This window comes from Falco cherrug, chromosome 6 (assembly GCF_023634085.1).
Source record: "Falco cherrug isolate bFalChe1 chromosome 6, bFalChe1.pri, whole genome shotgun sequence".
In the NCBI taxonomy this organism is placed as follows: domain Eukaryota; kingdom Metazoa; phylum Chordata; class Aves; order Falconiformes; family Falconidae; genus Falco; species Falco cherrug.
Genome location: NC_073702.1, coordinates 7,948,825 through 7,962,050, shown reverse-complemented (window position 1 = coordinate 7,962,050; position 13,226 = coordinate 7,948,825). Strand labels below are relative to the sequence as shown.

The 13,226-nt window shown below is 48.6% G+C and overlaps 1 protein-coding gene across 2 annotated transcripts; it reads right to left on the bottom strand.

Moving 5' to 3' along the window:
• Positions 1 to 5,062: 5,062 nt before the first annotated feature.
• TENT5A (terminal nucleotidyltransferase 5A) lies at positions 5,063 to 12,596 on the bottom strand. 2 transcript variants are annotated; one of them, XM_055714484.1, is made up of 3 exons: positions 12,465 to 12,596; positions 10,961 to 11,474; positions 5,063 to 9,949 (listed from the first exon to the last, which is right to left on the bottom strand). In XM_055714484.1, exons 2-3 carry the CDS (start codon positions 11,393 to 11,395, stop codon positions 9,170 to 9,172), a joined length of 1,215 nt encoding a protein of 404 aa, XP_055570459.1. In that variant the 5' UTR covers positions 11,396 to 11,474; positions 12,465 to 12,596; the 3' UTR covers positions 5,063 to 9,169. The 2 variants fall into 2 exon arrangements, with proteins under 2 accessions (XP_055570459.1, XP_055570460.1); XM_055714485.1 differs by lacking the exon at positions 12,465 to 12,596 and adding an exon at positions 11,721 to 11,918.
• Positions 12,597 to 13,226: the final 630 nt, after the last annotated feature.

Genomic DNA, 13,226 nt, shown 5'->3' with positions numbered 1-13,226 from the left:
GACGTAGCTGCTGCCTCTGCATCCAAAGGCCAGCTAAAGCCAAAGGAAAAAAATCTCTTATTGGCCTCACCAGCTTTTGCTCAGATGTCTAGTGCATTGGCCAGAATTCTGTCAGATGCTTCTCGTCATTCATGGACATTCCCACTGCTGTGGGAGAGCACTTCTGGGATGATGGAAGATTGTCATCCCATAGAAAAGACTTACACAAATGTCTTCAGAGTCTAAAGAGCCAGCTCTTGACAGTGGAGAATATCTGTTAGGCAGCTTTGCACTGCTTATAGAGAATACAGTTTTGAGCAGTCGAAGAGCACAGTTTAAAGAGTACTTCCATGTGCATTGGTCAGTAATGTGCACCCATGACAACCGAAATGCAAGTAATGCACCAGGTGATCTGCGGCAGATATGACTGTGGCTGCCCACAAAACTCCAGAAAAGAGATGTTCAGTGTTGAGCCAATACTGTGTGTGCATTTCACAGAAAGATTGCCAGTAGTTCCTCACCTGAAGCACCTGAAGCCCTTTTTTCTCTGTAGCAGATTACCTGTGGGATGGCCACAGTCCAGCCCTGCAGAGGCTCTGCTGCCTAATGGGTTGTTTTCATACAAAGGACAGCAACAGCCTGATCCAAGGTGGCTGCTGCATTCCTCATTCATGTATAAAATACAGATATTCTTCCTGGGGGCAGAGAATGGCAGGTGACAAGCAGCATCTGTAAGACCCTGGAGACAAACCTGGAGCTGTCTAGGTTTGGGTGGAATTTGGTTAGTTTCAAGTTCTTGGGACTTCCATGATTTTATAATCACTATGAAATGTGACATATGTAGAAGACCCATGGTGGCTGCAAAAAAGCAGATGCTGCTCCTCGAGCATCTAGCAGACAGCACGAATGCCTCTGCGCAGCCCCACAGGGGTCCATGACCAGCAAAAACAGGAAAGAATGAGTCTGGCAGACTAGAAAGTCCCACTCCAAATATTTGACATTATTAGTGACAGAGGATTGGGAAGAAACGAAAAGCAAGTCAGAAAGATCAACCTATAAAAAAAAAAAAAAAGTTATTCAATTTTACAGTGCCATAAAAAATGCAAAAGAGCAGTTCACAGCTGGCAAGGAGGAAGGCCCAAGCTCTTAGTTTCACTTCCACCACTGGCTGACATTTATAGGGTTACTTGTAAACAGCACTGACATAAATCAGCCAATGCACAGCTCACACCACTATCACAAAGCAGACAACTATCATGTATTTGTTGTTTCCTAAATGACAAAGCCTGAGGTGAGGAATAAGAGAAGCATATGCTTTTCCTGTCGGTAATTTAGCCCAAAGCCAATTGTCTGGTTTGCAAAGAGTATGAACAGCCCACATAAAAGCCTTCAAGCTGATGAAGAGCTCCTCTACTAGTTTGGATGCTGACATTTTTAATAAGTACCTTGCAGTCCATTTGTTTCCCCTGATTTCATTATAATTGTTATTCTGCTAATTTTTTTATTAACTGTTATTCTGCACTTCTTGAGATACCCAAGTAACAGTTTGTTCAAGCCTGTATGCAATAACGTCCCTGCTAGTGGAGAACTTGAAGTATTTCTCAAGAGCATTTCATAGGACACCCAGGACCCCTGTTTACGCGGAGCTGTTCCACCTCTTGCTGAACCTCACCTAACAATCCATCTAGCATGGACATTATGTCAACGGCTGTCAAACACCAGGGACCAGCAGGATTACTGATAGCGTGAAGAACACGTGATGCTGATCCCTCTGCTTCTGCTGCAAGAATCAGGATGAGAAGGCAGCAGAGAAGCAAACACAGAACACTAATGCAGAAGTGAGAGCAAAAGAAATTACTCAAGAACAAAAGATTTAAGAAAAAAATGGCTGTGGCTTTACTTTTTCCTCAAAGCATGATTTAAATTAAGAACGGCTGCAATTACATAAAGATTTCCTTGCAGTTACTTTTCCACATCAGACTGTGCTGTAGGAACTCCACGGATGTCTTGAGTTCAGGGAATGACCCAAGCAAGGGATTCACAGATAAAATGAAGGCCATGAAGCCACTGCAGGCATGAGTGCTCTTCAAGCACACCTTCTCTAAGTAACATGTTCCCTGAGAGAAAATCATCACAAAGCCATGTACGTTTGTCTCAGGAATGCCTGCCTTCCTACTCCAGGCACCTCTCACCACCTTTGTTTAAATGGCAGAGAGGCAACCAGATACGCACGCTGGCAAGGATGACCTAGATTCTCCAAAACACATTCATTGCCTACTGTCTTTAGCTGTGATTTTAGAATCGACTCTGTTCTACACCCTCCAAGAGAGGATCTGAAGAGAAGGAAGCCTATGTAGGTTAGATCCAGAGACTTCCACTTTTTAAAAGTGCTGGCTGTTCTGGATTTCTCCATTTTCAGAACACAAACTTAATTACCGGGAGAGTCGCTCATCCAGAAGAGTTGTTCACCCCCAAGTCCAACAGAAGGCAAAGTATGTCTAAGCATATGATCCTCTCGAAAAGCAGGAATTTACGCTCTCCAAGCCATTATGGGAATCTAAGGGATGTTTTTACCGTGGAAAATATCCATGTTTTGCACACAATATTTAGGTGTGTACCTAGTACGTAGTTTTTCACCCAAACACTGCAAAAGGAAATTTTTCTGGCAGGTACCGGCATTGCGCAGTCCTGACGAAACAGCAGCCACATGAAATGGTGGAATTGTGCATCCACAAAACAATAATTCTGAACAGCCTAAGGCTACGTAAGTGTGTAGGAGATGAGTCTGTTCATCATGTTTTATCATGCCTTTGAAGGCTTAGTATTTCTTCTGTAAAGTGCAGGCTTTGATCTTGTGCTCTTACAGCTGGACTAGAGCCCTGCGTGCAGAGCTGCTTCTGACACACTTCTATAGATATTTAGGGGATCGCTGCAAAACTACACCAGCTCCAATGCAGCAGTGCATAGCCATAGTCTGTGCTTTACCTAAGTGCATATGGCCATGTGCACTGAATTTTACTAAAATCATATAAATAAAAGGGAGAAGGATGCTTGGTGGCAGTTTCAGGAAGGCATGACCGGATCCACACAAACACTTGGGAACAAGGTGGACATGACTGTGCTACAAATACCTCTGCAGAGTTTCATTGGGGTTTCCCAAGAGCAGGTTTATAGAACTGAACTCAGCATTATTAATTTATTGCCTTCCAGGGAATTGCAAATACATTTACAAGAGGATGTAGGGTCGATTTAACCTACACTCCACTTCATTCCTGGGCAAAAGAGTTCCCAGGTATTTTTTTTAATTATTTTTTTTTAATGCAGTGAAATAAAAGTGTGCTCCTGCAGCCAAGAGAAACTGCAGACCATCTTTACAAGTGACAGCTTCCCTGATCAGGCTCATTTTAGCATGGCAAACACAAGTTAAAGACTTGAGCAATTGCTCCTCCCTTTAGTCTCTCAGTATGCCCTCTAGCTTTCCGCAGTGCTGTCATCCAGCCGATTCCCATTCTTACACCTTGCTTTTGCCCTCCCTCTTCCTCAGTCCTGAATGCTCCTCCCTCCACAAAAACACAACCTACTAAAGTGTGTCCCCATCATATTGCTCCTCAGTTTGGGATGGAGGAACCACAACGCTCCAGATACTCAACTGGCATTCATCTCTCAATAAATTCCCCCCAAAATTTAAGCAGAGAAACTGGGACTAACTAACTCCTAAATGTAAGAGCATCCATCTGGGCTTGGATTTTTAGATGCAAGTAGAGGCATTTGGATTTAGATGGTTTCCAATCCCCCAGTTTCCATCTGTGTCTTTGGGCATTGCAGCCACCTTTGTCAGACTGCCTGAAATATTTTATATCTGAGCGAGTTAACAGGAGGAAACGTTAGGCCACCTCTCCCTCCCTTTCCTGGCAGTAACGCAGGAGGAAAGGCAATGCTGATGCCGCGTGGGCAGGGATGCCGAGTGCATCCCCCTTTCCCGGCCACGCTGGCCAACAGTCCCATCCCGTGCCCAGCAGGTTTCAAAAGAGGCACTGTGCAGAAGGCGCCCGGCGTTCAGTAAGGGGGTTGCTCCTGTGCCTGGAAAAATGAGCAGTCCCAGCAGCTTGCTTGTTTGTTTGTTTTTACAGGGGAATACAGGTTCACTCATCATTACAATAAGCACATTCACGCTTGCGCTTAGCTGGTGTGAGCCTTCCAAGCCCATGTGCATGAATGAGCCTAGTAAGGGCTACACTGCGGAGTCTTAGTCAGTATTTTTCAAATTTGGGTCAGTCTGAGGCACCCTGGTTGAAAAAGTATTGCCACGAACATTGTAAATTAATATTTTACATACCCTTGAAGAGCCTTTTGAGGAAATCAGCTTTCATTACCGAGGCATCTCCCTTGTAAATACAGAAAATAGAAAATACCTCTGCTGACAAGGACAGCATTGTAGGGCAGGGAAGGAGAGTAAATGTTGAATCTGTGGGAGGAACTGAACCGATTCAGAAGCTGGATCAGATGGGCATGTGCATCCCCACCCTCCAGCAGCTCCTCGAGCTGCACTATATGCAGCATCCATCCACTACAGACGGCTCTGCCTTTACACCCAAGGAGCAGCACCCCATTGCTGCCCAGACCTACTGAAATTATCAGGTGGCAGCATCGGCCCCTACCAAATACATCTCAAGGGCGTCAGGACCCTCATGTTGCTGCCAGCATGGTGGTTCGTGACGCACAAGTCACGGGCATCACGAAAAGATCCGGTCCCAGATCTAAAGTCGGAAGGCAGCAAGAGCACGGGGCCGGTGCAGCGCTGTTTCAGTTTGGGGATTTGGGACCATGTGCACAGCCCGACCAGCGCTGGAGTCAGTATTCTTGGCAGTGGCTGGGGAGGTTCCTCTGCAGCTGAGCGCAGCCAGTCCAACTTGGCTGGCACGAGGCAGGGCTTTTCAAAGCATCTTGTGCTCCAATCGGAAAGCAGCTGAACGCTGCTCTTTGCAGAAAAGTGCTACCCTTGTCCCTTTTTAATGAAAGAAAACTTGGTATTCAGTAGGACCAGGCCAGAGCTATTTCAGACACGGAAGACAGCAGACACAAATCAATAGAAAAAAATAACTTCTTTTTATTTACAAAAAAAATCCAAATATTGGATGCTGTAAACAAAATTCACAATCTGTTCCCTCTAGAGTCTGTTTTCCATCAGCTCTTTTTCTCTCTGTGACAAAGCCTATAGTCAAAATGTTCCAAAAGAGCAACCCAAGGAGCAGTTTGCTGCAACAGGATGCCTTGCAGAAGGCAACAGTTGTAAGGAAATCTGAGGGAAAGCAAATCTGCACAGACTCCTACAGACTGCAGGAGCCTGCAGTGCTTTAGCCAAGCTGTCTTGAAATTTGCAGGCTTTTTATTTTTTTTTACTATTTATTTTGTTAGCAAACCATTATTACAACAGCAAAACAGTACACTGATTTTCTTTCTTGCAAGGGAAACTGCATAAAGAAAACCATACAAAAGAATATATTCAAATAGGAGCTGAATATGCAATTACACTTTTTCCTTTTCTGTGCAGTTTTCTTAACACAATTCATTTTCTCAATTAAAAAAAGCTTTTTTTTTTTGAACTGGTAGGAGCTTTGGGCATGATGCAAACCAAGCATTTAATAAGAGGTGTTTAGAAGATTTGTGTGAAGGCCTTTGTGCAAGATAAAAAAAATATTTTAAGTGCAATAAGAGAAACTAGAAAATACCATCGATTTGGTTTTCTAATTGCCCTTCTATTTTTAGAAATGTTCTTGCATTTGGGAGGACAGCTACATCTAAGGAAAAAAAAAAAATCCCATTTCAAAGCTCTGGATTGTTTCACCATCGCTACATTTAACCTGGTTTAGCACCCTGTTGGTTAGCAGTAAATTCAGCTGCGGCACAAGCAGTTTTACTGTAATCAGGTCAATGTTTTTAATCAGTTCAGCTCTTTAAAAGGGGCACTGTCTCTTGTAGCACAAGTTCTAACCTTACATCTGATTGGATGGGAAAAATGAAGTCTACAAAGCAAGAACACGGTCGTTAACTTTAAAAGTACCAGTGTGCTGAAGAGGAGCGGAAAAATCAGTCCAAAAAAAGTTAAGACTTTACAGTGGGGAAGGTGTGCAAACCGCAGAAATAAACCATCTTTGAAAAGGGCTTCTTATTTTACTCTTGGCCTGAACTCATGCCTTCTTCCCACCTCTAACACCAGGCACCTTTTAAGCTACCAGTCACGAACAAAACAAAGCTCCACCAGTTCCACCACTTGATCATTAACATATGCAAAACAGATCCAGAATAAAAACATATTATATATGTATCAAAATGCAAATGCTGAAAGGTGCAGTTTAGCTCAGAGCCCCGCTGCATGCACTATAAGGTAACTAGCTGCTGTCAATCATTAAAAACAAACAAACAAACAAACAAAAAACCACAATAAAATTCGAGCTGAGAGGAAGCAAATCAAAACTTTCTTTCAAGCAATGGAAAAAAAAAAAGGGTCCTTCAAAGGAAAAATACATCGCGTCATGTACTATCAGTGTTTTGTGGTTGTGGCACAGCTATAGATTCTCAACCCCTTTTAAAGAGCAGATGACTCATTTATTTGCTGCAAATAGTTGTGGCAGAGAAGACATACCACATTACCAGCTGATCCTATTTCCCCAGCCCTCCCCGTAGCTTCCGCTAGCAAACCCTCCCAGGAGCCGGAGGCAGGGGAACGGCGGGCCAGGCGCTGCCGGCCGGACCCTCGGGGGCTGCCCGGGGACCCCGCGGGGACCGGGGGACCAGGCGGCCGGCGGGAGGCTGCGGCCAAGCGCCGGAGGAAGGGGAGGTGGGGACGAGGTCTGCGAGTCAGTGCCAGGAATGGCAACGAACCAGCTTTTACGCTTCCTGAAGGACTCGCAGGGAAGGTGCTTCAGTAAACAAATCGGGTTCCTATTAAACAGCCTCCAGAGCGAAAAGTACAAAGCGCGACAAAAATAGATGTACCTTGCTCCCTCCGCAGGGCAAACACACTGCCAGGACACCAGCGCTCCCCTGCCTCCTCCAGCGCCAGACCCTGCTGCAACCAGCCAGGCCACAGTGAGTTTTCATTCAAAAGCCTGATTTCCCTTTTTTTTTTTTTTCTTTTCTTTTCTCCCCCCCCGCCCTCAGTCAGAAAAAGCAAAATATTACAGTCAAGTGTCACTTAGTCATTAGGTTCTCAAAGTCCAACACAGAATTTAACACCTTCAGAGATGGCACTGAAGTGAAAACAACAGCGGAGGCAGATTTTTTTTCCCCCTGCTGGTCTTTTGGGAGGGGAAATGAAAGTGAATAGTTACCGTTCCAATGTAAAGTGATTCCATTTAAATAAAGTACAGTACTGAAATTGTAAATGCAGTGTGACAACCAGATCAAAGATGTTTAATATTTGCATAAAAATATATATATAATATATATATATAAAATATAATTTTAAGCAATCGTGCAACACTCTTAAAAAGGGTTCATTTCACATTTGCTAAATTCTAGTGGTCCTGGAATGCGTAATGCATTCTATTAAAAATACTCCTTTAAATATTAACAATTAGTGTTCAAATCACCAACTAATACAATATTCTTTAGCTGTCAGGGGGTTTAAATAAACCTATCTTTGATCCACGTTCCACTGAATTACACATCATGGAGGTATGCAGTCACAACATTAGTGGGTTAAATGTCAAAATGGCATTACAGTACAAAATAGTTAAAAAAAAAAAAATCAGCTAGTCATATGTTTCTCCATCTGTGGAATTATTATGGCTCACAAGCAACCCACTGAATTACTGTAATCCTTGTTCTTGCAACCAAAGACATTATCTGAATCCCACCTTAATCCTGACTGGTTCATTTACTCCAAATTTCTCAGGTGTGGGTTAAAAATTCACTGCAAGGTGCCCACTGTCCTATAACATCCCGTTGCAAACTGGAAAACACATAGTACTTTATTTAAACATTCCTTAATTGCTACGTTTTCCTAGACCACATTAATATATATTGTGTGTGTATATATATAGATATACACCTATAACATGTACATATATACACACACAAACATATATACACACATACACACACGTACCTAGGACAATAGCACACCAACATAACATTAACTCTATACAGGTATTTGCCAAGAAAAAAAATAGGGCATTTCCTCCACCACTTATTCACAAGCTTATGGGGTTTTTTTGTTTTTAATCTTTGTGTCCCTGATAAAACAAAATGCATGGTTAAACCACAAAACTATATTTTTTTCTCACTTCAAATTTTATGAAGGCATCAGGCACTTTTGATTACTGTTGATGTGTACAAATATAGCAACATCTTTCTTTTTGTTTATATATATATATATATATATACTCTACTGTATCTTCTTTGCTCGGATAACTTATTTGTGAAATCTTTGGTCCTTGAGTATATTCTGTTTGCCACAGCTGGTTTTCCTGCATTCTCACATTTTTAAAATGTGAGGCATGCACACAGCTGGAAATAATGGACTTTGTCATCGTACGTGTTTCTGTTTTTATAACTGTACCAATCCACTACTGTTCATTTGGAGCAAGCTGTTTCTGGTAAAGCATTCTAGTCAAGCAAGCTATACATTCTACACAGTCAATCCATAGACAGCACTTGCTGCAAGCCCCAAATGCAGTAATTCCAATATACATTTTTATTCAGCTTATCTCTGCTTTATGCCTCTAACTTTTAATTCCTGAATATATATAGAATTGTTTTTTGTAATTTTTTTTTTCTTTTGTGTTTTTTTTTTGTTTGTTTTGTTTCTTTCATATTCTCCCTTTTGCAGATCCCATTCTAGAGTAAGAATAAAAATAAAATAAGGCTTTCCCACCTTCTCTATGCCAAAGCTATGGGAGCAGATACTGCCAACCCATATTGTCATCAAGCATTCCTCCCTCGCTTATTTCAGGGGAAGCTGGCTGCTTTTAATGACAGGCCTCTTGTGCTCTGGGGTAGGATCCAATTATTTTGGGGCTCTTTCTCGATCATGCTCCCATTGTTTATTAGAATACCCACAAGCTTTTCCCAAGCTTGAAAACCAGAGCAGATCATCATTGCACAAAACACCCCATTTCAAAGGGACGCGTCGCCCCTTCCTACATCTTAGAAAACGTTCTCCCCACCGGTCTACTAATTTCGGTCCTTAATTACAGGGCAGCCAAGTAGAGTATGTGTGCTGCTGGCAAGGGAACACCGTCTGAACCTGTGCAATATAGTAATTGCTGAAGTTGGCATCTGCTACATATGGGGCTGGCTGGTAATAGCAGGTGACATTGGCCACATTGGGAATGATATTTTGCTCGGCTAGGACCCGGATGGCCAGCATGGTGATCAGATTCAGAGTCTGTCTCCTCTCATGCCCCATCAGGCACACTGTGCTCTCATTCACCACACCGTGAAGGGTCATGAGATAGTCATACTTGCGGTCCTCTAATCCCACAAAGTGGTTCTGCAAGTAGGACTCCAGCTTTCTCTGCTGTTCTCCAATGTCTGAGAAGTCAATGAAAAACCTCGAACACATGTATCTCTGCAGGGACTTAATCTCGGATTCGGAGGCAGCCCTAAAGCCCCTTACCAAAAGGTTGCAGTACTTCAGAAGACCACCTCCTCTGATTTCTTCTGGGTTTCTGGTGGCAATTATCTTGTTGCAGAGGTGATCAAAGGCTTCCTGGAAATCCCCATAGACGCTCTCACCAATGATAGTCGGGTGAAAAGTTTCAGTCATCGGATTCTCTGAGCACTCATAAAAAAGCAGCAGGGAGTCCAGCTTGATTTGAAAGGAATCGACACTGAATTCAAACTGCCGCCTCAGAGAGTCCACAAATTTCAGCTCCACATTTTTGCCACTGTTGTTGGACAGGGAGATGAGACTCCATCGGTCTGAATCATTGCATACTTTTACCATTTTCTGCACATAAGCCTCCTATAATTGGAAAGACAAAACGAACAAATGAAGACACAAATGCAAGAACTTTTCCTTTCGCTGCGTTTGTTCCACACGTACCCCCACCTCCACCCCATCCTTGTGTTTCATAGAAGCCTGCAGATAGGAACCGGAGCAGAAATACTTCATGTGAGAGTCTAGAGAGCTGTCACTGCAAGGGGACGGATAGGGGAGGGTGTTCTGCTGGGACCGTGTCGTCCGGGGGAAGCGTATAGCAACACTGCTGCTTTCAGTCACTTCTAAATACATCTACACGTGAAGCCCACGGCAGAGATGCCAAATATGCGTGCACTCACCCAAAAGGTCACCGACCCAATCGGATAAGAAATCTTTTTTTACCGGTTTCCCCTTCTCTCTCCCCTCCCCACAAAAAAACCGCAGCGAGTGCTCACTGCCCGCACTCCTGCTCTCTCCGTGCAGGTTCCGCACATCCGCCCCACGCCGCAAAAAATCCCTCTGAAAAACACAGACGGCGTTTGGCATCCAGCCCGGCAGCTCGAGCGACCGGCCCCCGGGCGGCGGCAGGACCCCGCTCCGCCGGGGCACGCAGCGCACAGGGCAGCGCGCCCCGCAGCCGCAGCCGCAGCCGCCTCCCCGCAGTCCCCAGAGCTGCCCCCCGCCCCCCGGGAGCCGCGAGCCGGGCGCGGCGGAGGCGCCGCCGCAAGGGCCGGGCTGGCGGACGTGCCGCGCCGGGCACACACGGCCCCGCCGGTACGGCGGCGCTCCCGGGAATCCAACGGGAGCCCCGGAGGAAAGGCTGAGCACCGAGGAGCCCCGGGCAGGATGCTCTGCTGCAAACTCCTCCCGGCTCTGAAGTGTGGGGCGAAAAAAATCACTCACGGTCCCTGTGGGTCTCGGGGCGGGTGTGGGGAGGGGGGTGGCGGTAGGGGGGTGCTGCGTCCCCCACCCCGGAGGGGAAGGTGCCCCGTTCCCCGCAGGCTGGCGCTTACGCCTGCTCCCTCCGGGCGCCTGGGCACAGGGCAGGTTTACCTTGAGGGTGAGCGGCGTGATCTTCTCCTTGTTCACCCCCTCGGGCAAGAAATCCAAGAGGCAGTCCAAGACCACGTCCTTCACAGTCTGAAACTCGGCTTCCCCTTTGAGGTCGGCGCAGAAGATGAGGTCCAAGTCCTTGTAGCCCAGGCCGCTGTCCTGGTGGAGGACGTGGCTGGCGGCCGAGCCGTTTAGCCGCACGTCCCGCAGGCCGATGCCCTTCTCCTCCAGCCGGCTCCGCACCACCTTGACGATCTGGCGGGGCTGCATGGCCAGCGTGGGAAAGTTGCCGCGGCCGTGGATGGGGATGGTCTCGCTGAGGATGCGGTCCAGCCGCTGCACTTGCTCCCAGCTCAGCACGTTGCAGTGCGCGCTCTCGCAGCCGCCCGCGTAACTCCCGCTGGGGCTACCGCCGGCCTTCTCATCGTCTGCCATGGTGCGCGGCCGCCGCCTCCCCGGGCTGGATGGCACCGCCGCGGCTCCTCACTGCCCCCCCGGGGCCCCTCTCCCTCGCCTAGCAAAAGAGGAGGAAAACCGAGCGGTCAGCAGCGGCGCGCACCCGGCGCCCCAGCTCCGCTCCCCCTGCGGCCGCACCGCACCGCGCCGCCGGACGGCGCCCACCGCCCCTTCCCGGGGGAAAGGAGGGGGGGGGGGGCGACGGACACGACACCTATTGATTAAATTCAAAAAATAAAAAGGGGAGGGAGAAAAAGCTCCCCTGGAGCCAGGCGGTGCCGCAGGGCTGGGGAAGGCGCCCGACCTGCAGAGCCGCCGCCTGCGCCGCTCCCCGCGTCCCCGCCGGGGCAGAGGCCGCCCCCGCTCGCTGCCGCCACGGGCTGCCGCCGTCTCCGAAGCTTTCGTAGTTCTGCCCGGGAAAGGTCCCCAGTAGTTTTTATACGGGGTTTCTCCGCTCTTCCGGGGCTCCGAGTCACGGCGCCCGCGTCCCGCCCCCTCCATCTGCATGGCCGGCCTCGGCGGTGCCCCCGGCACGCCCACGCCCTGCGCACCCACGGGCCGCCCCGCCGGTTCCCGCCGCCGCCCGCCCCTCCGCGCCGGCGGAGCGTACAGCGCGGCACAGCCGGCACGGCACGGCACGGCACGGCACGGCACGGCACGGCACGGCACGGCACAGCCGGCGCGGAGCGGCACGGCACAGCACGGAGCGGCACGGAGCGCACAGCGCACGGCCAGGCACAGCGCGGCCGTCCCGCCCCGCCCCGCGCGCGGCTCCGCTGGAAAACCCGCGCAGCGCAGCGCAGCGCAGCCCCCCTCCCGCACGGATCTGGCCGCTGGCCGAGCGGGGAGGCAACAAGTGTAACAACCCGCCCGGCACCCGCGCGGGGCGCGGCCCCCCCCTCCTGCCCTGCCAAGATGCGCGCCCGCTGGCACCCGGCTCCGCGCTGCCATTCATTCCGCCTATTTTTTTTCCCCCTGCCTTTTTTACGCCCCCCTCCTCCCCCCCGCTGACATTCCCGGTCACCCCAGGCACAGCCAACCTTCATACCAGAGCGCAGGAATTTGGCGAGGGCGCTGCGCCGAGCAGATGCCGGGGATCCCGGACCGTGCGCTTTGACCTGCTCAGCTCCAGACCGGGATTTTCAGAGCCGCCTGCGGCAGCGCAGCGCCAGCGCGCCCTGCCCGCCCGGCCTCCCGCCGGGACCGGGGGAAGGGGGGGAGAAATCCCGAGGATATGAACGCGGCAGTGCCTTCCGGGGAGCATCCTGCCTACAAAGTACAACTTCGGTAACTGCGGGGCCGGAAAAGTAACGTGTACGGTGTATACGCACTACATAAACATAGACATATATATAAATTAGATTCTATTTGATATTTTACTTAATAGCAATGGATGATTGTTTTTCACCTGTTAAAAAAGTGCCAGATAAATGTAGAAATAGTATTGAAAACAGACTACGCGCAGCCCCCCCGCGCATGCAGCAGCCCCCGCGGCCTCCAGAACGGGCGGGCGCAGCGGCAAAGGCCCCCGGTGCGCGCAGCCAGGCGATGCGGAGAGAACCGGGACACACACACACACGCAGACACAGAGACACACACGCACACAGAGACACACACACACACACAAGAGACACACACACAGACACAGAGACACACACACAGAGACACAGACACACACACACAGAGACACAGATACACAGACACATACAGACACAGACACACACACACACACACACACAGACACACACACACACAGACACAGACACACACAGACACACACACAGACACACACACACACGACATTGCGTCA